The 25,591-nt window shown below is 46.0% G+C and overlaps 7 protein-coding genes across 7 annotated transcripts, besides 2 other annotated features; 3 read left to right on the top strand and 4 right to left on the bottom strand.

Moving 5' to 3' along the window:
* Positions 1-1,137: 1,137 nt before the first annotated feature.
* UA08_05064 (hypothetical protein) lies at positions 1,138-2,805 on the top strand (the record flags this gene model as incomplete). Its single annotated transcript, XM_020267816.1, has 1 exon — positions 1,138-2,805. The coding sequence occupies one exon, from the start codon at positions 1,138-1,140 to the stop codon at positions 2,803-2,805; it is 1,668 nt and encodes a 555-aa protein (XP_020119545.1).
* Positions 1,579-1,617: a repeat region (Identified by RepeatMasker using a combination of RepBase library and repeat library created with RepeatScout).
* A 2,003-nt stretch (positions 2,806-4,808) lies between the features above and the next one.
* UA08_05063 (hypothetical protein) lies at positions 4,809-5,194 on the bottom strand (the record flags this gene model as incomplete). The annotated part of the gene is made up of 2 exons (XM_020267815.1): positions 4,809-5,030; positions 5,123-5,194. The coding sequence occupies 2 exons, from the start codon at positions 5,192-5,194 to the stop codon at positions 4,809-4,811; spliced, it is 294 nt and encodes a 97-aa protein (XP_020119546.1).
* A 2,179-nt stretch (positions 5,195-7,373) lies between these two features.
* Positions 7,374-7,397: a repeat region (Identified by RepeatMasker using a combination of RepBase library and repeat library created with RepeatScout).
* Positions 7,398-8,000: 603 nt separating this feature from the next.
* Positions 8,001-8,957, top strand: UA08_05062 (hypothetical protein; the record flags this gene model as incomplete). The annotated part of the gene is made up of 1 exon (XM_020267814.1): positions 8,001-8,957. One exon carries the CDS (start codon positions 8,001-8,003, stop codon positions 8,955-8,957), a length of 957 nt encoding a protein of 318 aa, XP_020119547.1.
* Positions 8,958-12,948: 3,991 nt separating this feature from the next.
* UA08_05061 (hypothetical protein) lies at positions 12,949-14,034 on the bottom strand (the record flags this gene model as incomplete). The annotated part of the gene is made up of 1 exon (XM_020267813.1): positions 12,949-14,034. The coding sequence occupies one exon, from the start codon at positions 14,032-14,034 to the stop codon at positions 12,949-12,951; it is 1,086 nt and encodes a 361-aa protein (XP_020119548.1).
* A 3,287-nt stretch (positions 14,035-17,321) lies between these two features.
* On the top strand, positions 17,322-18,164 carry UA08_05060 (hypothetical protein; the record flags this gene model as incomplete). The annotated part of the gene is made up of 1 exon (XM_020267812.1): positions 17,322-18,164. One exon carries the CDS (start codon positions 17,322-17,324, stop codon positions 18,162-18,164), a length of 843 nt encoding a protein of 280 aa, XP_020119541.1.
* A 391-nt stretch (positions 18,165-18,555) lies between these two features.
* On the bottom strand, positions 18,556-20,280 carry UA08_05059 (putative 1,4-beta-D-glucan cellobiohydrolase C; the record flags this gene model as incomplete). The annotated part of the gene is made up of 6 exons (XM_020267811.1): positions 18,556-18,845; positions 18,909-19,307; positions 19,372-19,625; positions 19,720-20,005; positions 20,079-20,147; positions 20,205-20,280. The coding sequence occupies 6 exons, from the start codon at positions 20,278-20,280 to the stop codon at positions 18,556-18,558; spliced, it is 1,374 nt and encodes a 457-aa protein (XP_020119542.1).
* A 1,251-nt stretch (positions 20,281-21,531) lies between these two features.
* On the bottom strand, positions 21,532-23,040 carry UA08_05058 (Mannitol 2-dehydrogenase; the record flags this gene model as incomplete). The annotated part of the gene is made up of 1 exon (XM_020267810.1): positions 21,532-23,040. One exon carries the CDS (start codon positions 23,038-23,040, stop codon positions 21,532-21,534), a length of 1,509 nt encoding a protein of 502 aa, XP_020119543.1.
* Between the last annotated feature and the right edge of the window lie 2,551 nt (positions 23,041-25,591).

Genomic DNA, 25,591 nt, shown 5'->3' with positions numbered 1-25,591 from the left:
AAGGACTTCTTTTAAAATAGATACTAGGTATCTAGTATAGCACTACTACTCGTATAGGAACGTTAATGAAGCTTTACAACATTGTAGACTATGGTTATCAAAATCCAATGCAATGACTAGAGCATCAGATAATATATGACGGTATGTAATTATAATATATCAGTTAACCAATAAAAGGGTCTATATTGATTACGTGATGGTAATAAAACGAAAAACTAGTCCGACGTCGTATATGTATTTGATTTGACTAGTTTCCCAAAAAACAAGGCTGGGATGTAGCAAGGCATACTTCCGAGGTATAAATCACTGTCTATCAACATGGACAGGAAGACGACGAAGCCTCTGCAAGTTAGCTCCATACTTCATTCATTCTTGCGGTTTGGGTGTTACAAAGAAACCTTGGAATATCCCCAATAGTATACGGCGGACAAAGTGTGCTGGTATCCGACATGGCTCACCGCACACCTTCCAAGCAATTCATCAACCTGCATCATGCAAAGAGTGAAAAACGACGTTCATTCTCAGAAGCACAACTTCGGTCCGGCCAAAAATTATCAGCTGTGCCGCCTTACCATGGCCCGTGATTAGGTAACAGATGGATGATCACCGCCTGATAGACGCTCTGTGCTCGGTAGATCTCGGCACTTGGCAGGCACTATATGTCCCAGAATGCATTGAAAAAAAGAATAAAAGAAGCAACCGAAAAAGAAAGTCTTCCAGACATCTCACAACGGAGTTTCCCAAGGGGCTGGCAATAGACCCGAGTCGGTGAGGCCATGTCTAAGAACATCACGATGTTTACAATATTGCCATTTCGGTAAATATCTGACACTAAAAGAAACGGCGTTCACAAGTAACTCCGATAACCAACTCCGTGTGTGTGCGTGTGAGAGAATAGATGGATGCATTCGCAGAGACAAGATAAAATGATCACATAGATCTGTCCACTCCTGGCTGACTGAACCACAGTCATTGTTATATAAATGCAGCCCCCGATCTCCAGATCCGTGGTGGCGTCTGTCACTTCGCATCGAGAATTGAGATCAAGAGCTCAGGTTACCTAAATTGGCACCGTGAGCCATCGAGGGATTCATCTCTGGGTCCAAGAACACGGTCGAGTCGCTAAACAACACGAGAATGGCACCGGTAACCGTCTGTGTCATCGGCGGCGGCCCTATTGGGATGGTCGCAATGAAAACCTTTTTGGAAGAGGGCTTTCAGGTAGTTGGCTTTGAATGCCGAGCCTACTTGGGTGGACTGTGGAGAGGCACAGAGGATTCTACGATCTCAGCCCATACCACTACCGTATTCAACAATAGCAAATGGAGGTCTGCTTTCTCCGATTTCCCCTTCAATGAAGATGCGGACACATTTCCCACAGCCGCGCAGATCCTCCAGTACCTGGAGGACTACGCAAGCAATTTTGGACTTCAAGAATACTACAATCTCTCCACCAAAGTCCTCCGCATGCAGTACTCAGAAAACAATCAAAAGCCATGGACAGTCACCGTTCAAGACCTTAAATCTGGCAAAGTTCGAACACAACATTTTGACAAGATATGCATAGCCACAGGGGCCTTCCAATACCCTCGGTGGCCAAAGTTGAAGAATGTAGAAACCTTCCAAGGAAAAGTGATTCATTCAGTTGACTTCCACCGACCCGAAGAATTTCGAGGACAGAATGTGTTGATCATTGGGATACATGGTACCGCCCAGGATGTGTGTGTTGCTCTTGAATCTCACGCTGCCAACCACGTCTATATGGCTCATCGTCAAGGCCTCTTGCTCTTATCGCGTTTCCGTGAAGATGGTGCAACATTTGACAGTACCACTCTCAAGGAGACTCTTTTCATGGCCTTCCTAAACAAAAATTTCAGTCGCTTCTACTGGTGGTTGACGCAGAAGGGCATAACCAAGCAATCACAGAAAACCTATCCCAACATCCCCGAAGAATGGGGCCTCGATCCAGCACCTTCAATAGCCGTTCGACCCCCAGTGTTGGGAGACGCTTTGTGGCGGCTGTTAAATTCTGGAATAGCAGAGTCTGTTCCTTCGGTTCGCCGCATCACTGGCCCCAAGTCCGTTGAGCTCTCCGACGGTCGTATACTCGAGAACATAGACTCTATTATCTATTGTACCGGCTATAGCTCTGGTGGCATGCCTGACGACCTGGTTTTCTCTGACGGCACGGAAACGGCAGGATGTCATCCACACCCTCCCGGCTACGAATTTGAAGAGCCTCATCTCTACCGAAACATCTTCCCGTTGCATGAGAACGAGAAGATTCGCATGTCCCTTGCATACCTCGGACTCGGATTCGTTCCGGTCCCTGGCTTTGTTCAATACGAGATGACCGCAGCTGCCATTTGTCAAATATGGAAACACCGAACGCCTTTACCCTCGCTGCGCGAAATGAAGGACTGGCATGCATGGCATCTGAAGGAAAGGGATCTTCTTCAAGCTCGTTATTCGCCCTTAGATAAGTCAACCTTTTATCCTGTCTTCTTGAATCTACCTGACCAGCTGAAGTGGATTGACTGGGCATCTGGAGCTGGTATCTATCAGAATTTGTCGTCTGGTTGGGTGAATTGGCGTGCATGGAAATTATGGTTGCAGGATAGACAATTCTACAACCTGTTACAGAATGGCGTATTCACTCCTGCTATTTGGAGACTATTCAAGACTGGGAAGCGCCGCGCTGCTTCGTGGGATGAATGCAAGCAGATGATTATTTCAGAGAACAAGCGAGCAGAGACGGCTAGACAGGCGCGGCTTGAGGCATCTTTGTTTGGCAGCAAGAAATAACGGTACTCTTGTTCTCAGTGCAGGCACCCCGTTGAATAAGAGGTGCGCCTACTAGTTTCGAGGAAGAAAGGAAGGAAGTAAGCATCTATGCCATGTTAGTCCTAAGTTGAGATCTTTTTAATCCTTATAGACATAGAAAGTGAAGTTTATTCCACATGATGCCTCAAAACAGTCTAGAGACAATGTAATCCAAGATGATCCTTACTGTGTACTATGAAGACAAAAGAGAAAGGATAAAAAAGCCTGCACCACCATCAGATCAGAACGAAGCAAAACTACTAGAGTTGAAGGAAGATGATGTATCATGGCTGACTGAATGAATCCTGGTGTTCGTACATAGCTAGTAGGTGGTAGCGTCGTAGGTAGTCCTCGGAAGGAAAAAAGAAAACCCTAACATGTTCGAAACCGGCCATGTCCTGCTGCATATGCTTGGCAGCGGAGATCTACGGATATGATTTCCGTCTGGATCTGCGTATTTAAAATCTTACAAGGATGTGTCTTCTTTCGGAATGTTTAGTCTCCGTCAACTTCGCTTTCAGACGACAATCTACCCTTATCAGGAAGGTGGAAAAGTAAGAAAGATCAATGTACTCCTCCGCAAGTGACTATACTCCGTACTTTGAGCCCATAATAATACGAAGAGCTGTGGGGCAACTCTAACTAGCTAGATGCAGAAGACAATAGCGATTCACCCCTCCACAGAACATTGCTCGACGCAACGCCGCTAATCGTGGCATCAATTGACCGAGGCCGCAGTGAGGCGTAATGTGACGACGAAGCACGCACTAATCAGTAATTATACGCATGATGATACGCACTGTGAAAATAGTGCTAAGCCAACCAAAAGCATTTCCAGCTTTGCTTTTTCACTGCCAACCGCCATGGCACTGCCTAGACAACTATGATTGGATCACCCAAACCCATAGCTCTGGTTAATATGCGGGCCGCTGTCCCGCTGCGCGCCCCATAACAAACCGCCTGAAATTTGAGACAATTCTTTATTGTTGAAAAACTTGTTGAAAACCGGGATGGCCGTGGGCGGTTTTGACAGGAAAACGGTACATGATGCTCCAGCCTCTTTACTCTTTACGGGAAGTACACAATCGTATATGACGACTTTGAACAAGAACAATGCGATCCATCTGATTTCTCTTTTCGTGGATTTGTTTCTCCGGTGAGCTATTGATGTATATATTGCATAGGGCTAGTTTGTAGATAAGAAGCAACGAAAGAAGAACGAAAGCACGCGTGTACTCTATTGTTCGTTACAAACTCAATGCTTGTACCTGCAGGTGATAACATATATAATCATAGCACACATCCAGAGATGCTTCATAGCGGTCGTGACTGCGACTTTAGGAACCCCGCTCGGCACATAGATACATACACTCCGTAGTTAGCAGCGGTAAGCATGGAATGCATGACATAATATCCAACTAGTCGCCCCTGAAGACTACGGAGTAGCAGTTGGTTTCTAGTCCGCCGGTTGTAGGTCAATGCGGCGATCGTTGATACGTCTTCAATCCCAATAATTACTCTATACAAGCCCTCGAGTCACCGGTCTAGCGAAGAGTCTCGCACGATTGCACGCCAAAGGTTATCCTCTACTCTGTACTGAAGATTCAATAGAATTCGGAGTAAAAAAAAGATGACATCATTCATCCGTACTGGGCTTCGAAAAGAGGAAATGCAAAGCATAGACAGATGGAACTAACTAGCTGTCATAATTCACGTATGTAGTTAGGGTGCAGGAATGACAACGGTAAGGATCTATATAATGGGATATAGGGATCTCGGGGACTAAGCCTATCATGGCATTGAGCAGAGCAAGCAACAACTAAGCGAGGCGAGACACGGCAAGGCAGGAGGAATTCTTCTAGTCGAAAAATCATGTTTGGCGGTTGTTGTTGATGGGTTTATTTTTTTTGTGAGACTTATTGGGACGACGAGATAGAGTTTGCACATCTAGATTATGGACTAGGCCTGTTCGAGCTAGCCCCATCTCAGTATTTCAAATAACTGTGGCCAATGGCAGCGCGTAGAGTAGTCCCCGGATGGAGCCCGAGGATCCAAAATGGTCGCCGACGTCCGCGTTGGGCAATCATCCACGTAGGGCTAAAACGGCGCTGTCCGAACTGGGCAAATGGTGTGGCCCAGAATAGCCCTCGGCCGCCGAAACTGGATTGGCCCACGATGGCACACGCTAGTAACAATACAATACCGATCTGGTATATTACATATATTCTTTTTAGTTAACTCTACGTAGGTGACCAACAATCCCCGATTTTTGTACAAATGCTTGCCAAGGCAAACGTACCTCATGCCTTGGGGTGATTGTTGGATCGCAGTCTATACCTCGGCACCAGGTAAAGGCCTTCTTCCTGCGCATTTCTTTCTTCGACTGATCGAAACATACCCGACGAGATCGCCACAGCGCTGAGGCTTGAGCAAGCCAATCAGTCCGCGCAATGTCACATGGGCGGAGAAGGATCTTCGGAAAGCACAGCCACGGCTAGAAACAAATTTGGACTGTGAAAGCGGCTGGCTGAGCTGGTCGATTCAATAGTCTCGCGTGTGGTGAGAAAAGGAGAAGATCAGCCCAAGGATGGATCCCCTTTGTACAATAGATTGGAATGGCTCGAGCCCGTCGGAAAATTATTGACTAGCCTTTGTGTAAATCCGCTGGGCCAAGGGCTGGCGTGTGCTCATGCACACCATCCCTAGATGCAGCGATGCGAGAGTATATTATATCTGTACGTAGTTTGCTTCAATTGCCTTATACTATATGGCAATGTCACCGGAAATCGTGCTGTCGCTGGTAGTCAGAGTAATCGTAATACAATCCATCGATGCTGTTGATTTGATTATGCGTAGGGAATATAAATAGATATAATACATAGCAATCTAAATTATAATATCCGGAGTACTCCGTATGCCACGAATCTCAACGTCTTTTAAGGGGCTGCACGGACTCGCGGGCTCAGCCAACCATCGCGCCGCAGTGCCTGGCTAGCCATTAACGCCCGCTGGAACCATAAAATAGAAATTAAACATCAAAATGTACGAAGCACCACGACGCTAGCGAGCCGAGTCTATTGTTTCACCCATAGTGGTGTTTTGCTGATTCACCCCACAAGCCATGTCGAAAAGAGGCCTTACACGTATACATTATAAGTGCCATACCATGTTATAGTCATAGTATTATAATAGCATTGAAGATGATGCAATCAACAGTGTTCAGCCCGACGCTGACCCAGAGATCCGCTTTCAAACGCCGGATACAAAATGGACTATTCTTTCAGCTAGCTTCGCTTCTCTCTCATGACCCAAACCGAGCAGGGCATGAGCTATAGCAAGCAATAATATTAATCTAAAAACACCAAGTCTGTCTCTTGCCGGAGGATTCTTGTACGAAGTGGAATATTGATCAACGCCTCCAGATCATCCGAGCAAAACCGGTGGCACAAACGGCTGCGTCCATGGCATGTGCCGTCAGCCATGACAGGCTGGCTGAAGCTCCCTGAACGCTAAGCCCAGCCAGGCAGCCAATGTTCAATTTGCATTATATTATGTGTAATGAATAATGTATGTAACGAAACAGCGCAAAAATGCGCTCTAAATAGCCCTCCCCCCCTGGGTGGGGCACACCAAAGCGTCCTGCGTAGCACCCCGTGTCGACAACCCCAAAGCCCCGGGTCAACTATAAGATTATACAGAGCACGACAGAGTATAATAGCTGCATGGTATAACTATAGCATTCATCTCTACTGGGTCAACATACTCATACTCGCATGTACGAGTAGCTATGTAGTATGTGTCCAGGTGCGATGCGAAGAAGACTTATCATATAAGTATAGTTAACTACTCCGTATACCGTGCTTGATGCCAATGCTCAGCCTTGCTCCACTCTAACTTTTGGATGCTCAAGAAAAGAAAAACCAAAGAAAAAAAGAAAAAAAAAAAATAATAATCAATGATCACATCATCCCCACGATCTGTTCCACAGTCGCATGCTGCATCTGCCGTACCGATACTGATTTGACGTGTGGGAAAAGATCCACAGGCATGAAAATTAGGGGGAAATAAAAAAAAACTAGTAAACACGACGACTGTGTGCAAGAATGAAGGCCCTTGGGCTCCACTGTATTTATTACTCCGTACAAATTTCAAGTTTTGCGTAGCCAATATTCAATCAGACCAACGCTCTTGCACTTAATCGTAGTACGTTGAACTATGGTGAAATCCGCCCATCCCGTTTAGAGTTCTTACTTGACGGTGTACGGAGAACTCCGTACATATATATCCCCGTCTCTGAATAAATGCGTAGGACTTATTCCCCGTTGCTTGTTGGTAGACATACGGACCACCCCGTCCCAGTACATACCTGGGTACATTGTATTTGTATTACGTACCGTATCTGTACCAGGCCAGGTCTTCAGCCCCTCTCCTCTTCACGTTCAAGCCTTATTCCTCCTTATCCATGTCTTTTGTGTATTGATTGTTTTATTCCCATGACAGCTGCTCCATTGGTTTTCCAGACCCCTGTCATTCCTGTCATCCTGGCTTGTGCTAGCTAGCTAGCTAGCTAGCTACGATACTTTATACCCACCCCATCGGTTTATTCCCTTCTAGGTTCCTACGGAGTTAGGGCCTTTCGTTTTAGCCGTCTTTTAGGTTCGTTTTTTGGTTCTTAGTCGCGAAGATCTCAGATCTCGAGTGGGCTGCCTGCTGCTGCTGCATCGGCCGTGGCGTCCCTGTTTTTTTCTGCGTGGCTCGACCTGCCGCTGGCTTGCCGAGGGATCGCTCATAACCTTGGAAGTATACATATCTTGGGGCCCGCCCCTCCTGTGGTCTTGTCTGATTTCAATCGTCAACATCCAAAGACTTTGATTTCATTCCTTCCTGCACTCGATTACGAGAGGGAAGCACCTGCGTCTTGCTTTACCAGATCTCATATTCATCTGGCACCCAATTCTGGTCTTTTCTTTTTTGGGTGAGTTGGGACTTGTCTACCTGGAATAACCCCCCCCTCGGCATCCATATCCCTAGCAAGGAAGAGAGGACATACCATTGGATTTCTTGTCTAGCGGGAATTTAGCAAATTATTTAGTTCTATTGCTTGAAGAATTGAAGTCTGACATTCGATATAGTCTTCTCTCATATTTCACGCCGAACCAGTTTGGCATTCCGCTGCCATGGCGCCTAATCACCGGCGTGGTCCTTGGGTCCCAGAGGAAGACAGCACTCTGCTTCAACTAGTGCATGAACAAGGGCCCAACAATTGGGTGCGCATCTCCCAGCAGATGCATTTCCGTTCTCCCAAGCAATGTAGAGAACGATTTCATCAAAACCTGAAGCCATCTCTAAACCACACTCCCATTTCTGCTGACGAGGGGCTTCTGATCGAATGTATGGTCAATGAGATGGGTAAGCGCTGGGCAGAGATTGCACGCCGACTGGGCAACCGCAGCGATAACGCAGTCAAAAACTGGTGGAATGGCAACATGAACCGTAAGAGGCGAGGTCTGGTGGTGCAGACGACTGGCCAGCACTCCTCGCGCACATTTAATGGCCGCATTGAGCACCCATATCCCCGCGCCAGTGACCATGAACATCATGCCCGAAGATCGTCGGCGGTTTCGCCAGCAAAAGCTCGTCGAAACCGAAGCCCCGTTCCAGTTTCTCAGTTGATTCTTCAGAAACGATCGGCCTCGCCTACCCATGAAGATGACAACGCCCGGCGTCTCGCGCCCATTCTAACCGGCAGCAGTCGACTTATAGAATCTGCGATAATGTCTCCAGCATTTTCGGAGATATCAACGCTGGAACCACCGTCAATGGTATCCGATCTTAATTCAGTGTCTTCTGCTTCACCGAGGACATTGCCGTCGCCGCAAATGTTTCCTATACCCATCGATGCACGCCAAGCATACTATTCAGAGCAGCAACGTCGAGGAAGCGCGCCGACCTACTCGTTTTCGCACCATCCCAACTCATCTAGGGAGGAAGTTTACATATCTCATAATACGGAGAAAGATCCAAATTTTAGAAGACATTGGAGCGTCGATCATCAGTACACCAACTCAATTACTGAGACGACAACATCATCAACTCGTGACTCTCGCATGGGTCTTCAATCTTTGCTCAATTAATTAATCAGCCGTTTATACCCGTTCTTGCATCTTACTTTGTTCTACAGTTGACCTTTTTTGGCATGTGCTTTTTATTTTCTTAAGGAAAATTACGGGGCATTTTATTACTCAAGGTAGCTCAGCACTGGATACTGGGAGGATATCTTAATTTCGTTTGGGGGTTTCTATTTTTTTCCGGGAAAAACCACCCTGGTTGAGTACTAGAACGACAATTGCATTTTCATGGCGCAGGAATTTATTATACCACTCAATGAATGTTTTCTTTGTTTTGTTTATATATTTTGTTATTATATAGGTATTACTTGTGTGGTGTCAGATGTGCATTATATTCTTCACTGCCTCCCGCTTTTTCTCTATCTCTGACATTGCCTGTGTATTTAGATATCTCTACATCTGGGAATAATTCAAATTACAACTGACATAAGATCCAGCTGACCAGACCGGTTACTCGGATTCCAGCAATACTAACTTCTACATACATATTGCTAATGTACAGACCAACGAACTCGGTCCCTGAGCAACGCATACATAACCATGGAAGTCATGGTTTGCCTTCTATCCTTGTCAAGTCCCCTTCAATAAGACCGTCTAATTGGCCGTACTCGGCATGGCTGTTCCTCGTGACGTGTACAGGGTACACTACTCTTGTACACGGAATGGGGATGAATCCCGGACAAAAGCGAGAAATCAAGCAAGCAAGCAAGCAAGGGGGAGGGGGTTACATCCAACGCCTGATGAAAATTAACTGGGCCCCTCGTGTGTGTGTGTGTGTGTGTGTGTCTTTCTTTTCTTTTTCGTGTCCGGAGCATTCTGTTATGTTTGACTTGATACCGAGAGGACGACGATCGCACGGTCAATTGTTAAGCGAAATAACCGAGTGGCCAATGAATATGTTACAAATAAGTATAAGTGAATCCTTCTAAGGCACAGGGAGATCTATCGATCCAGGGTTATCCTTGTCCTTGTTAGTCCCACCCAGCTATTGGCCACTTGCCCGCTTACTCTGGTCCTGAAGCCCTGTCAAACACAGAACCTAAAAAAGTGAGGGACGGCGCCGTTATTAGGGTGCAGCCAGCTTGAGCCAGCCGTTGGCGCGGACGCTTCGTAAATGTTTCTCCTTTCTTTATGGGTGATTGGAGCTTGGTTGCATCGCTGCAGCATCAGCGTTCGCGTACATGGTAGTCAAGCATAGTTCATTGTAACCTATCGAGCTCTTGTATGTGTAGTAAGACTAAGTAGTACATGGTCGTTTTTTTTTTTTTTTGTTCATGATACTGGTATAATGATTATTATGTGATAGGTGTCGTACCGCTACTGCGGTACTTGAGTTAAAGATCAAATCGTCGTCACCGAACGCCTCAGAGTTTTATATTATTTTCCCACTCACCTCTCTTAAAAAGACAATGTTTTCTCTATTTGTACTAGTTACGGCCAATTGAGCCAGATTACCTAAATTGCCCATGTGGTGTTTAAATTTGACGATCCCAGATCAGCTGCTCTGTAACAGTCGCCACCTGTAGATTAATCACTTTGACTCAATACCAGGTCGCCCTAGGGCTAGGTATGAAGAAGACCGGGCTGGTCCCTGGTGGTACCTGACAAGGATAGACTTGCCAGCTAACGTTGCTACTCCGCGAGCCGTCCGCTGTACGAAGTATACTAATTACACACTAAATGGGAGCATGCAAACACCCTTTCTATGGTCGCCGAGTCGCCGACCTAGCCGATACCATATTGGGAATTTACTGTGCAAAATCCTGTTAAATTTTCGAACTTAATGCTTAATGCTTGTATTAAGAACGCATTGAATATGCCACTAGTCTGCTAGTAGCTACTCCATACTTCATCAGGATCAGCTGTGGAGCAGAATAATTCCAAATAACTGCACTTAGCGCGTCCACGGGGCTGCAGGGGCTCCACGCCCTGCCAAATACTGAAAAAGAAAAGAAAGGTAATTCAGATCGGAGGAGCAAAAGCTGGCAGGACCAAGGATCGACGGATACTCCGTAACGGTTCTTGCCTGTCAAAGGTTTATGCAATGCAGGGCAACAACCCGCCATGCTTAAGCGATGGTGCCAGTCATTTGGTAATGCTCTCTGCAATAGCTAGATTACCATGCATTAACTTAATATGTATGTACATACACATTGATTATCAATCGCTTTCTCGTGCGCTATTTCTTAAACATACTCCCGGTTATCCGTACTCTCTGCTCTGTAACTATTCATTTCACTCAAGTAAGGAATAAAAATACATAATACATATTATTAATTTGATCCGTTAGGAGAAATCTTTCTCCGTACGGGCTGGGCTGGCTATTAAGTTTATGCTTTTGCCGAGCGTGACTGTTGACAATCTCGATTGGACTATTCCTCTTCTGGATTAGACTCTCGATGCCCGAGATCGTGCGAAGACAATTGCATAGTCTAAATCCCAATGCGGACAGATAATAGAGGTGGCCTCCCAAAGAAGCCGTTCGCCGTTGAGAACCAAAAGCACAGACATTCCCCCCTAACGTACTAGTTTGTATTACGGAGCAGTACGGAGTACTGGCTTGTAATTAATGAATACCCCGTACAACATGGCTAATTGAGGACTAGCCTGGCACATTTGTTCGCATTTTCGCGCTCTTTTGGGCAGATCAAGTCACCCCACCCCTTTTGGGCTTTCGCATGCGACTGGCACGAGCAAGGAGTGTATTGCATTTTCCTATTTGGGGTTTGAATGAGTAAGCTATTATGGAGAACCCCGTATCCTACGCATAATCCAGCTCACAGCGAGATGTCTATGCCTTGCTCTTCGCACGTATCATATACATGTTAAGATGTATACTCGTGTACGTAGTCTATTTCCGGACGTTCTGATACGCTCAAAGTTCTGGCGGGTCGTTCCGCATCGCGATTGGCTGAACTCACGGTTTACCAGCTCGAATTATGATTGGCTGTCACACCCTCTAATATCTACAGCTGCCGCAGGGCTTAGGATCAAGATCAAGACGCTTCTACCCTGCCCTGTTCAATATGGTGTGAACTCCCGACTGGAACATGCTTCATGTTTGATTTATCCTAACGTACATCGAGCGGAAGGAAGCATAATGCGAGACAACAGCAACTCAAGCCATCCTTACGAAAAGACCTGGTCATTCAACTTCGTTCAAGCTATGGCCATTCCTTAATTGTACCCGATTTTCCTTAAGATCTGTATCATGCTTGATCGGATGAGAAGAAAACCACAATCCAGATTTTATCCTTGGCGACGTTACCACGGTGTTACACAACTGGCGTGCGCAGCAAACATGAGTTTGCATGTATTCTTGGTCAATGCGATGTCTTCTTTAGTCTAATCGGCGAATTGACCAACGTCGGCATTTAGATATTTATCAATTGAAATAATCTCTTCTACCAGGGTTCTACTGGCAATGTGCATATGCAGGCAGCCTTGAGGCTACATGCACATGCGGAATATCCCATGGCGTTAATATAGTTTCACGCATGTTGGAGCATAGCAAGAAGGTACTTCCTAGAAAAGTTGTATTCGCTGATGCATAATTTTAATACTTCAGATAATGCCGTACTGCTAAGTAGTCGGCATTTACTAAACGAGTGGAGATACAGCTTGTTACTCTTGTAGTCACGTAGCACATACGACTTTAGGAGGCTTTCTGGAGTCACCTGAAAACCGGAATATCAAATATACCATGTGTTCGGGAAAATGGGGAAGTAAGCTGTTGCGTAAACTATGCAGAAATCTTGGGATTTACACTCTGAAAACTGTACCCATCAATATGTAGTACTTGCCTGTGTTACTCCTTAGAAAGGGTAGGTAGTAATATGCCTAAGCTCTACAATAGAATGATGTATTGAAAGACTAAAAACCTTCTGCCGCTGAGTGCAAGCAGAGTATGTATTATCCTTATTCATATGTAAAGGTTGTCATTGACTGAAGACCCTCAGTATGAAAGAGTGCGTGATCCTATTAGCTGTGTGCTTTTCTATAGCGTTCCATAGCCACCATTTGACAATCCTGTATCATCCTGGCTGCCGATTATTGCCCCCTCGGTACCAAGAGACTTGACGAGAGAAACGACATATGAATCAACTTCGTCTCGAGGCGTGGCACCTGCGTTTTCCAAAACAGAAGTGTAGGCCTCAGCAGCAGAAAGCATGGCCATATTAAGAGATGTATCTGCCCAGGGAGTGCTAGCCACCGTCGCACCCCCAACCGTATTATCAGCCTCTCCATTTAATGTACCATCCTTATTGCTATCAATAAAGTTTCCAGAAGCGTAAACTGTTTGACCGGCATTGACTTGAAAGAACGCGTCTCCAGAACTTGTAGTACTAGGACCAGCAATGAAGTAATTATTGATGATATCGTGGTAGAAGTCTCCACTGGTATCTGCAGTTGTATATGCTGCTTGGTAGTTGTATACGATATTATTGATGTACTGAGTGTTATCTTTTGCGAGAGGCTGTCGGTTATGTGCGCTCACCCATAGATTGCCGTAAAACGTGGACGGTCCTGTCTCGACATGGGCTCCAAACTGTTGACCGATAGGTAAGGCAATTATTGAGTTTGATACAGTAATGTTTACCGCCCCAACGGCATCGACTGTATCCCACTGGCCGTATTCAAATGAGCAGTGGTCAAGGATGATATTTGACGTATCCCCCATGTTAAATGCGCTCTTGCCAGTGTCCGAGTCGAGAGTCCCCTGTCTGATACGTAGATTGCGGATGATGATATTATTTTGACCAGATGCCGACACTTCACCTGCCATGATCCCAATGCCATCGTCCGGGGCTGTCTGGCCGTTTATGGTAATATCGCTTGATAGCGAGACAGCTGAAGCTAGCTCAATATACCCGCTGACATTAAATTCGATTATGCGATTGGACTCACTGACCGCATCACGAAATGAGCCTGTCCCGGAATCGTTGAGATTTGTGACATAAACTGTCGTTCCATCATTGCCTCCAGTCGCAGCCGCTCCAAAGCCCACTGCACCGGCGAATGCGTTTTGTCCCGAGGCAATGGAGAAGAATATGGCAGTGATCAAGGCTACTGTGAACCACATAATTCCAGAACTGCACTGCAGTAGAAGCTACTACACTCCTAAGCTCACGTGAAGTTTGCAATGGAGCCTGTTCTAGCAAATGTAGTTTTGATTCTATTATCAACATAGGCCATGAAGCCATCTTATTACTTTCTCCTGACTAGTGGGAAAGAAAAGCCAACTGGTGGATAATTAGGGGTATTTTGCAAACCATGTAAGGTTTCATACATGGATGTAATCAACGTAGTAGCAGGGGAGACGGTGTATAGCATTCATGTATCTGTGCCGGGGAAACGGAGAAAAATCTTGATTAGTTACAACCCTAACGTGAAATGCGATTCAAGCTATATCGCTGGGCCGCTGTTATGAATGGTTGCAGTCTTCTCAAGATCTTAAGTAAGCCTGACGGAATGTTAAGAGAGAAAGTCACGGTGAAGAGCATTTACAAATTCATTGCCCTGCACCCCGCTCTTCTTCCAAGATGTCGATCCTCTAGGCTATTAATATCAGCCGGGAAGTTTTTATCCACCACTCAGGTCTTTTTCGGCATGATTGTCTGCGTTATATATAATTCGGGAATATGTTTCCCGAGGTCAACGAGAAAAAGCATTTAAATAAACAGAAAATGAGCTTGACTGATTTTCATGTAGATTGGCCCTCCAATCTTTCACGATCTATAAACCGCGCGCGAAACCGGCGAAGCGATTGTACATATGTAGGGGTTTTAATGGGAGAATAATCCTAGTATCAAGCTTCAGCCAATAGCAGAGCATGTCGATACTGCCATTACCTATCCTAGGAACGCCTACTATCGGCGATGCAGAAGCAATCGATCGTCAAGATGTTGTCCGACCCTATACGCACAACTACGACACCAATGCAGGTAGAAAACGGAAACTTCGCATTTGGTGCTGACAATACAAACCCTGCTTCCTTTTAATACACTGCCCTCATGGTGTTGGTGCAATGTCCCTCTGCCTATAACCACCCCCCCAAGACCGAGCTGTCGGATTTCACCGGCCTCGACTGCTGGACACATGGCTGACTGGTCAACTACGTTCAACCGAACGCTGCCAAAACAGCCAGCTCACAATGGCCAATTGAAAATTCATATCGGGTTAATCTGGGCCGAGTTGGCTTTCTCTATAACGGGCGCAATATCTCTGTAAATGAAGTGGATGAAACGTACATGGAGCAGACCCTAGATTCCTACAGCGGAGTCATATCCTCGAATTTTGCTCTGCATGGGCATAATGTCTCCGTCAAGGCTATCGGAGACCCGTATTCTGACGTTATAGCCTTTGACATTTGATCGAATTTTTTTTAGATGACTCATTAAGTGTCTTCTTCGATTATCCGTTGATTACCAAACTCAACAAGTTTGAGGGTCCGTTTGTATGAGATTGAATTGCTATGTCAGAGCATTATACAGCAAAGAATGACAAAGTGCTGTGGTTATTCATACACTTGGAGGCACGACTCGTTATACTTCTATTGGCTAGGAGCAAGCGGCGAAGATCAGGTCCTATAAGGGAGTACATAGATATGTATTACACCCGATAGGAAATACTGCAAACAGATTTACTTTTACAGCCGAATTTTCTCCCAGGAGCTCAACAGCAAACAGCTCGCTGTCATCGAGGAATCCTCGTCAAACTGGTGGGCCCAGTTCTGGCTGATTCGTAGACCTGACGCAGACGAACTGTATATACTAGCAGTCAACAGCACAGGGAAAGGCCCTCGTCAAGAATATGGTTTACAAAAGAATGGATGGTATTGTAAGTTCTATCTTGAAATGGTATTTTGGCATCTCGGAAATCGGGCTCGATGGCACAAATAGACCACTGTTAGATCGCGGTTTGGGTGTATATGAACACTTACTAGCCCCAGGGAAGGTCAATTGTCTGCTTATCTGGCAATAGCCTCATCCGATGTACTTTGCTGGATTGGAGTATCGCTGGACACCAACCACTGGCAACATGGATGGTTCCTTAGGTGGAATGCTTCGACGCAAGTATACGACCTCGGTCCACCGATGTTTCCTCTGAGACTACGAGCCTCAATGCAACGTATAATCCAACCTTTGAGCTAGCTTATTAGCGCTTTGGCTTAAAGATTGCATATGACTGAAAAGCATGGACTTACTTACTTGACAACCTGGCGCCTCTCCCTATAGTCGACGGTGCATACTCTATTTGCGCTGACCTGCCCAATATGTGGATCGAGAGTGGCTATACGTCTAATCATCAAAGACAAATAGAAATCTATGACCTTCTACCACCAACATCAGGCGTCAATATCTCGGTTGTGAGTGCCACAATGGAATGAATAGAGTGGACATGAAACTTCACAGAGTCTTACGGATGGGGTTTCCCGACGCTGGCAATGACATCGCTGCATTTGGACCAGGCTGTCTCGTATTACTCAATGAAAACTTCAATTTTGACGACGTTGGTAGTCCCATTGGAACAGTAGTTCCCACACCGTATACCCTGTCCTCTTCATCTGTCCTACTGGCAGTTGCGATGATGGCAAGCGGGTGGGACGGGCAAGAAAGTGTGCATTTTCTAGCGGAATGGATGGCGAAAGTTGAGAGATTTGTGGCAGGGATTTAGTTCTGAACTCTTATATGTTTTTCCTTTTTTTCTTTTCTTTTCTTTTCTTTTACTATAACGAAGTAAAACCATCAAAATGGAACACCACTGGCACATCTCATTATCTACTACTTGGCCCTGATTGACTGACGGCTAACTAGGGTTCAATTGGTCACGTTGTCTGGCAGCTATCCTCTAAGGAGCAACCACGGACGATTTGTCCATCAAAATATAGCAAGATTTTCTTGAACTGAGGTTAGTATTCAAAATTTGCAAGTGCGTTGCTCAGGGATAACCCAATCTTAAAATATAATCCTCTTAACTCGTAACGACATTTCGAGCGGCCTGTTAGTATATCATCAATTCTGCAATTTATCATGCCTAAAACTCTCTAATCAACTCATGAACCTAAATTATTAAAGCAAGAAAGGATATAGCTAACGATAGGGCCGAGTTCAATAACTGGGAGTGGACGGATTTTTGATCCAACTTTTACGCGGTGTTATGACGATAAACTGATGGAACCAGCCACGGCCATTGAATTGGAAATTTGAATTGCCACAATCTATTGAGACATGGAAAACATAGTAAAACAGGTGAATTATTCGGGATCAATCTGGCAAGCTACCTACCTACGCAATTATCCTTATTGATCATAAATAGTATATCACTATACATACGAGAGCTCGCATATGGGTAACACGACATAATATTATGAAGATTGCAATTACAGGAGCTCGTGGACTTGTGGGAAAGATACTGGTGAAGTTATGCGCAGAGGAAGGGCATCAAACAGTTCAGATCAACCGCACTCATACAGAACATGACGGCACCCCCAACTCGGAAATGAAAACAGCAGATATTGCGAAGGATTATGACAGTGCACTTAAAGCCTTCATGGGCTGCGATGCCATAATACACCTTGCTGCTGTGCCAGACCCTGTCGGCAAAGCAAACTGGTATGTACACAACAACAACGTGAATGCAGCGTTTAACGGATTCCATGCCGCCGCTGAATTGGGCATTAAGAAGGTCTGCTATGCCTCGTCTGTAAATGCTATTGGCCTGGCCTTCTCGAATACTCCTTTAGAATTTGATTATTTTCCAATTGACGAAGAAGCGCCTCAACGACCCACGGACGCCTATGCCCTAGCAAAGGCAGAAGCTGAGTATCAGGCAAAATCCTTCACAGCCTGGTTCCCTGGGTTAAATATTGCTTGTTTGAGAATTCACGAGGTTGCCCCCTTGAAAGAGGTTCAAAGAAGGCACGAAGAAAACTGGCAAGACTCCGCGGTTCGACAGCTGTGGGGATGGGTCAACCCACGTGCAGTAGCCAGAGCCTGTCTGCTGGCAGTCGAGAAGAGCGAGAATATGAATGGATTCCAAGTGATCAACATATTGGCCCCGACTACAACCCAGCAGATACCCTCAAAAGATCTTGCCATGAAATACTTTCCCCGAGCAGAAATCAGAGGCGACATGTCCAAAAACCAGGCATTCTGGACAACGGACAAGGCTGCAAGGCTTATGGGATGGACGCATGATGAGACAGAGTGATTGATATTATGATATAGCTTATGTTTTCAAACGAAAATTAGCAAAGGAACTACAATGAAGTGCTTTTGGATGAAAGGATCAGTTTCTTTCTGCTTGAAACCAACGAACACGCTTGTCGTTGGAAGAATTAGCAATAAATTGAAATTGCTATAAGTTGTTTGGTGTGTATCTGAGCATTGACCTTTTCTTCATAGTGGAAACCCTTTAGAATTTTCCTGGCCATATTAGAAGTAGAGTAAACTATTAAGCTATCAAGATGCCTAAAGACAAACACAGCCCCTCGGAATAACGGAGGTGACATTAGTTCGGAAGCAGGATGGCACTAAAACCTCAAGATAGTCTGCAAGCAAGAGAACGTTTGTCAAATTCGTAAAAAATTGCAAGGATCCCTTCAAGTCAGAGATGGATTTGCATTAGTTAAAAGTTGGACAAAGTATTCTTGGAACCAGGTACCGGCCTCTGGAGCTGGCTGCAATGCATCGCTGTAACCACAATGATAATCGTAACGAGTGGCAGAGCTGTTTGATGTTCCATCACTTTCGCCACCAGGTTTAACCCATACAAAGGCATCCTCCAGGTCATCACCAGTATCTGTTGTGAAAGGCACACCGAAGCCTGTGCCTATGACATTGCACCAGTCCCCCCATGCCTGCTGTTCTGTAGGCTGAACGCCATTACGGGCTAATAATGAAATTCGGTTAGTTTATTGAAGTGTTCAATGAGTGCAAGGAATTGTATCCATACAAGTATCCGTAATAAAGTGGGCATTAGTCCACCCATTCTGTTCAAGAAGGGGCGAAAGAGCGTTAACGTAAAGCTTCTCATCATAGTTGGAGTCGCCTGATGTATATGAAGGGGCGGTGCTGATGGACCAAGCGTTGTAATTGGCAACATTAGTGGCGAGGCCTCTGAGGGATGCAGGAGAACTCGCATTCTTGTAGACCTCTGCAAAGAGCTCTGCTGCTGGCGAAAGATTGGCAGGCCACCCAAGCCACCCAGCATGACCAGCATCCAGATACATGGCGACGTTGGACTGATTGAGTGTTGTTAAAGCGTAGTTGATGCATTCATAGTAAGCCGATTCAGCCTCTGCGCACTTCGCGACATTTAAGTTGGTAACCAAATTCGCTAGACTATCAGGCTCTATAGGTAGATGTTTTTGTTAGTGGCTGTATATGTTTTTTCCCTTTCAGATTGATAATCCTACCGACGATCAGAATGGTCTGCACATCAGAATAAGTTGTTAACTGTGATTTAATGCTATCGATGTACTCCTTGTAATATTGAATACCGTTGTCAGACAACGTGTATTCCCCATTACTCGCAGCGGCCGCACAGTCACGATCAGGCAAGTCGTAGACAACAAAAATACCGGCGATTGGAGGGCTGGCACCAGCCTTGTTAGCAGCATCAATGTTAGCGAGATAAGTACCCATAGTAGGCACTTTAGCGGCCTCGTCCCTGTTCTTGATTCTTAGCTAGTGATTTAAAGACATGTTATCTAGCTAGGGAACATGGGCAATAAAGTTACAAGGACTATATCACAATAACTCACAACCAAACAAATGAGGGAATCTCAGCTGCCTGAGTCGCAGCAGCCGCAAGGGAGCCAGTCAAAGACGGTAAAGCAAGAGTGTGAACCTCAGATGAATAGTAAGGGTTTGCATAAAGCTGGTAACCAGAGAAAGGGTTGCTAGATGCATCGGCTGCACTACTAGTGACGGGAGTAGTCGTCGTCGTCGCCGTCGTTGTTGTCGACGGCATAATCACGCTGCTGGATGAAGAAACAGCGGTCGTCAGGGTAGTAGAAATGGTAGTTGCAGGAAGACATTGGGCATAGTCTTCGCCAATAGGTATACACGGGGTTAGTAATCTAGTTGGAGAACGAGAAATCATCATACGCAAAGGTCTTACAAGAATTTTCCACGCTACATGTATATCCGGTAGCGCACTGTGTCGGGCCACTCCAACCCTGGCCGCCGCCTAGAAATTTAAGTTAACAGTGGTCAGTTATAATTGAAGTTTGAAGTCGACTCTTACATTGTCCATAAGCGGATTGCTGTGCTTCGACTGCGGCCAAAATGGCAACAAGGGCAATGGACAAGTATTGCAGCATGATGGCACCCGATGTACCTTGGTAATCTTTTTGAATATATATAGTAGATTGAAGACTAATACATAAAAAGGAGGGGGAGAGAGGGAAATATAAGGCAATCATGCCGTGATCGTCGCGGATTGTCGGGCAGGAAGCCGGGGTGAAGTTTGACGATGTGACCTCACCGGGTCCTGCTAATAGTCAAAAGTTTATGATCATGTTGATAATTTCATGTCTTTATCGAAAGAGGTCATTCCGGGGTATTGTTGCTGTCTGGAGCAATTTGAGATTGACTCTGTTCAACTCACCTTCGCCCGCAACTCCGCGATGTTAACGAGGACTCTAGGGTCATGACCATACCAAGCTATGTTATCATTTGTTGAACCGACTCAGGGTAGTAGAAACTCCTGGAAATATAGATTAATGGAGAGAATTTATGAAGCCAATCCGAATTGTACCTAATTCATGCATTCGTAAAAATTCAACATGCTTGCGTCTGACTGGTCTTAGGGCTAGGATTATTGCGACGGTGAGAACGTAGCCCCTTCAAGCAACAGCAGCCGGAACCTAGGCATCTTCGTTTTCTTATTTCCGACAACATTGCACCTTTTTTGGAATGTCGATATTATTTCCCCACGGCTTTTAGAAAATATAGCATTATCTAGGTAGGTATATCGTCTATCATTTGTCTCGTCACGCACTTAGACCGTTGATCACTATCGCAGTATATGGCACTGGCATCAGAAAGTGAAAAGACCGCTGCAGGTTCCATCATTGGTTCGTTTTCAAAAGCGTGGATATGTCAGCGCAACCTTATTTAGCCTTAGTTACATCGGCCACGAGATCGATCGGTCATGACGTATTTGTTCGCGCATGGCCTACCATTGAATTATGTGAAGTGGATGAATACTGGATATTTTGATTTTGGAGCATCATTTTAACATAAAATGCCCAATTATATCCTTAGGGAAAATGCAGAGATGAGTTGGCTTCCCCAAGAATAGACCCACGTTTCTAGAAGACGATTGTGTGACGCTAATATTATATTGTACCAGAAACTCGTATGTACTGAGCCTTTTCTAAGATCTCCCAGGCTTGACATCCAGGGGAGGCGTGCTTGGCGAATTTTGTCTATTATATCCAACTCTATGATATGTCTTCCTGTAAAACCACTCCTTTATGACCCAAGCAAAAACCAAAAAATAAGACGACGCTCGAGAAGATTGGCATACCCTTTTTTCCAAAATGAAAAAAAGCCCCTCATCGCAACGATTAGTCAATGTACTTAGGAAGTGTCTTCAAAATGCCGTCCCGGGCAATGTCCTCCATAGCGATAGTGAGCTCATTGACGAATCTCTTGTCGTTACGCAAGTCGTCACCAAACAAATTCTTAATGCTGAGTAGCTCGGCCGGGTTAGTCCCTCCTGCGCGAGCCTTGGCTTGAAGCTCCTCACGCATGGGATCATCAACGTTGAACGCCTTACCGCTGTCGTCGACGCCGTTGATGTAGTGGAACCAAGCAGCTGCGACGAAGCACAAGCGCCGGAACGGGCCAGTAACCCAAATCGCCTCGGCAATCGACGGCATGATAAATTGAGGAATCTTGCCAGAAGCGTTGAGGCAGATGCGAGGCAGCTGATCCATTATTGTGGGGTTGGAGAAACGGTTGATAAGCGTGTTGCAGTACTCATCAATATTGACACCTGGAATATCAGGCAAGAGTGGCTTCACCTCCTCCTGCATCATCTGCCACACGAACTTGCGGAATAACGGGTTTTCCATAACCTCATGGACGTATTTGAAGCCTGCTAGTTGACCTGGATAGCCTATAGCTGAGTGGCTACCGTTAAGAAGACGCAGTTTATGCTTCTCGAACTGCTCGACGTCGTGGACATTCTTAACAACCTGGACACCGACCTTCTCAAATGGCGGGCGGCCGTCAGAGAATTTGTCCTCGATAACCCACTGCATGAAAGGCTCCGTGACGACTGGCCATTGGTCCTCAATGCCAAAGTTCTCTGAGAGTGCTATTTTGTCGGTGGCTGATGTCTGAGGTGTGATACGGTCGACCATGGCATTAGGGAACGCGCCTTGCTCAGCAATCCACTTTGCAATCTCGGGGTTCTTTAGGCGCGCAAACGACTCGAGCATGTGACGTGTGATAGAGCCGTTCTTCTGCATGTTGTCGCACGACATGACGGTGAAAGGCTTTAGGCCTTGTTTGTGGCGTCGTACCAGGGCGGCGTAGAGGAAGCCGAAAGTGGTGCGGGGTGCCTTTTCGTTGGCGGAGTCGAGGTCGAACTGAATGTCGGGATGTTCGCTTTGCAACTCGTGTGTGTTCTCGTTGTAGTAGTAACCGCTTTCGGTGATGGTGAGCGAGACAATATGCGTATCTGGGTGAGCCATCTTGGCAACCACAGCCTCGCGATCATCCGGTGCAAAGAGGTAGGAGTTAATGCTGCCAACAACATGGGCAACGCTTCCACTGGCTGAACGTTCAATCACGGTGTAGAGACTGTCCTGCGAGCCCAAGACGTCACGCATGGTTGCGTCGAATGGCTGCAAGCCAACACCACAAATTGCGTAGTCGGTAACGCCGTGATTCTGCATCAATTGGTCGACATAGACGGCCAAATGGGCGCGATGAAAGCCGCCAACACCAACATGAACGATTCCTTCCTTGACAGCGCCATCGCGCTGGTAGGTTGGGACCTTGATCTGTCCTTTACCTGAGGTCGAGATTTGCGAGAGGGTTTTGCTGTCGAGCTTGAGAGGCGCCATTGCCAGTTGAATCAAATGAATGATAACTCCAATGACAATGACAATGATGACGAGTGGAGGGAGGATGGGGGGAGTGAATATTTAAGGTGTCGTCAGTGGCAAAATGGCCATCGAGCTTGATCGACAATCGGCTGATTATATAAGCGAATACGTTCCAACTTTTGCCCCTCGCTCCCCTCGCTCCCCCACCAAAAAATCATGTTCAAAAGTACCATGAGTGGGGCTTTCCGGCGGCAAATAAAAATTCTCGAATCTCACCGCCTCGATGGTGGCGCTAGTCCTTTATTGGCAATTGCACGTTCTAGCCTCTAGGGCATACCCTAATAGCGATGAATATCTGTTTGTGGTAGCAGACAATAAACATTACATGCAGAGCCTTGCTTGGCTGCTTACTATGTGACTTGAAACAAACAGTCTTGTTAGATTATGCTCCCCAGCGCCATGCGTCTTTCCTCACAAAGACATGACAGCCAGACCGCCTCTCTCACCTTGACTTGCACAAAAAGCCACGACTGAAATACGCATCTACAGTGAGAGCTGCAGCATTTCATCAGGCTAAAACAGTGTGTCAGATGATCCTGAATGCCGGGGTCTCTCCGCATGCTTGCCCCGCGCGACGCCATGTAGTCGGCAACTGCATACGTAGCATCACTTGGCCATTTCATAGGTTCATCATATCCAATGCCTGATGCCCGAGGTCTGATGGTGATGCCTCACCAGTTTCAGGGACTTGATCTGAACATTTGCTGCTTCTGTGAAGTGATCTTCTCTCTTCCCATCAGTCCATCAATCTATCATTGCGACCGCCACAACCGCCAGACCAGCGTCGTTAGCAATCAAGATGGATATCACAGTATCTGCATCAGCCTCGAACTTGGTACAGTCTCTCCTGTATTATGGCCCGAAACAGTTGGCAATAAAAAAAATTATCTACCGGCATTGTAGGATTGTCTTCCTCTGCAGATAGTAAACTTGTCCAAAAGCTACAGCATACTCACGTGTTTTCCTTAATTCTTTGTGAAAATCCGATGAAGTCCGTCTGAAAATTGGTTACGGCGGTATTTGCGGCTCGAACATTCACGAATATCTCGGAGGACCCATTCTTCTCCCCCCATCCGCCCCCCAAAGCAGGAGAGCCGCATTCGTACACTGGCGCTCAACTTCCCATCACTATGGGATACGAGTTCTCTGGTACAGTGACCGAGGTTGGCGATGACGTTCAAGATCTCATTCCTGGCCAGAAAGTTGCCGCCATTCCACCCCTAGATGACCGACATTATAACGAGGCGCCTTATTTTGCATGCAAGGCAAGCAAGCGGAATCTTTGCCAAAAGTGGGCGACTTATGGACCCAGCGCACCCGGAGGCGGCTTTGCTCAAATGATTGTTATAAAAGCAGTCAGCTGTGTTGCTTTGCCGGAGACGGTATCGTTAAAAGGCGGTGCACTAGTCGAGCCGCTCGCAGTAGCATGGCATTCGATCCGCTTAAGCGGGTTTGAAAAAGGGCAAAAGGCAGTCATACTCGGTGCTGGGCCTATTGGTTTGAAACAATTCTAATGCTGGCTATAGTAAGCAGCCTTGTTGTCATGAGCGAGATAAACAAGCACATAAATTCGGAGCAGATCATGTTGTCAACCCGCTCGCGCAAATTACGCATATGGGCGGGACTCGACCAAAAGATCCGGTAACACAACTGGTACATGACCTGACATCTGGTCAGGGAGTGGACGTAGCCCTTGATGCTACCAGGCTGCAACAAGAATTGATGGCGCAATTTTTGATATTGCCATCCATGAGAAGCCCTTGCGGCAGCTATCTCAACCGTCTGCTTTTGACAGAAAAGAAGCCGTAGGGTGGTATATGCTACGCGGCTGATGACTATGTCGCAGTCATTGATACCCTGAAAGAAGGAAAATTCCAGCTGAGGAGGTAGTCACGTCTGTGGTGCCAATCAGCAAGGCAATTGAGAAGGGTTACTTGGAGTTGATTAACAACAAGGCAGCGCACGTAAAGATACTAATTCAGCCTAAGGCGTAAGCTCGGAAGGCTTATACATAAAAACCCATTCATAGTACCTAATCCGTTACTGTTTGGTTTAGAATACTAAAGCGACCCTTTTCAAAAACACAGATGAGAAGTGACCATATTGTATAAAGGGTGTCTTGGCTTGGTCTGATAGGCTACATTAGGAAGCAAGATATCGGCATTTACACGTGGTTACAAGAAAGGATCACTAGAGAAATGAGAATTATAGCGGGTGGTTATATCCACATCGATCCATGGTGTGGCCGGAGCGCAACCCTGGAAATCGTAAAAAGGCCCCATAATTTCCATGATTTCCCTTTCCGGCAATTGTGGCACCCAAGCTTCGCTCATCGGGACGTGGCTGGACCACGGACCCGTGCGTCGTACCCCATGGGGACGCGATGCTATGATTCATACATAAGTTGTTTTCATCCAAAATGCAAAAAACTACGTACTACCTTGGCATTTGCTTGATGTCTCTATTCTTGCTAGTGATGGGCTTAGCCTACATATGATACACCTCCTTG

The sequence above is a fragment of the Talaromyces atroroseus genome (genome assembly GCF_001907595.1).
Source record: "Talaromyces atroroseus strain IBT 11181 chromosome Unknown scaffold_6, whole genome shotgun sequence".
Classification (NCBI taxonomy): Eukaryota; Fungi; Ascomycota; class Eurotiomycetes; order Eurotiales; family Trichocomaceae; genus Talaromyces; species Talaromyces atroroseus.
Note: the sequence above shows the minus strand (reverse complement) of the source record. Positions and strands in the feature narration are given on the sequence as shown.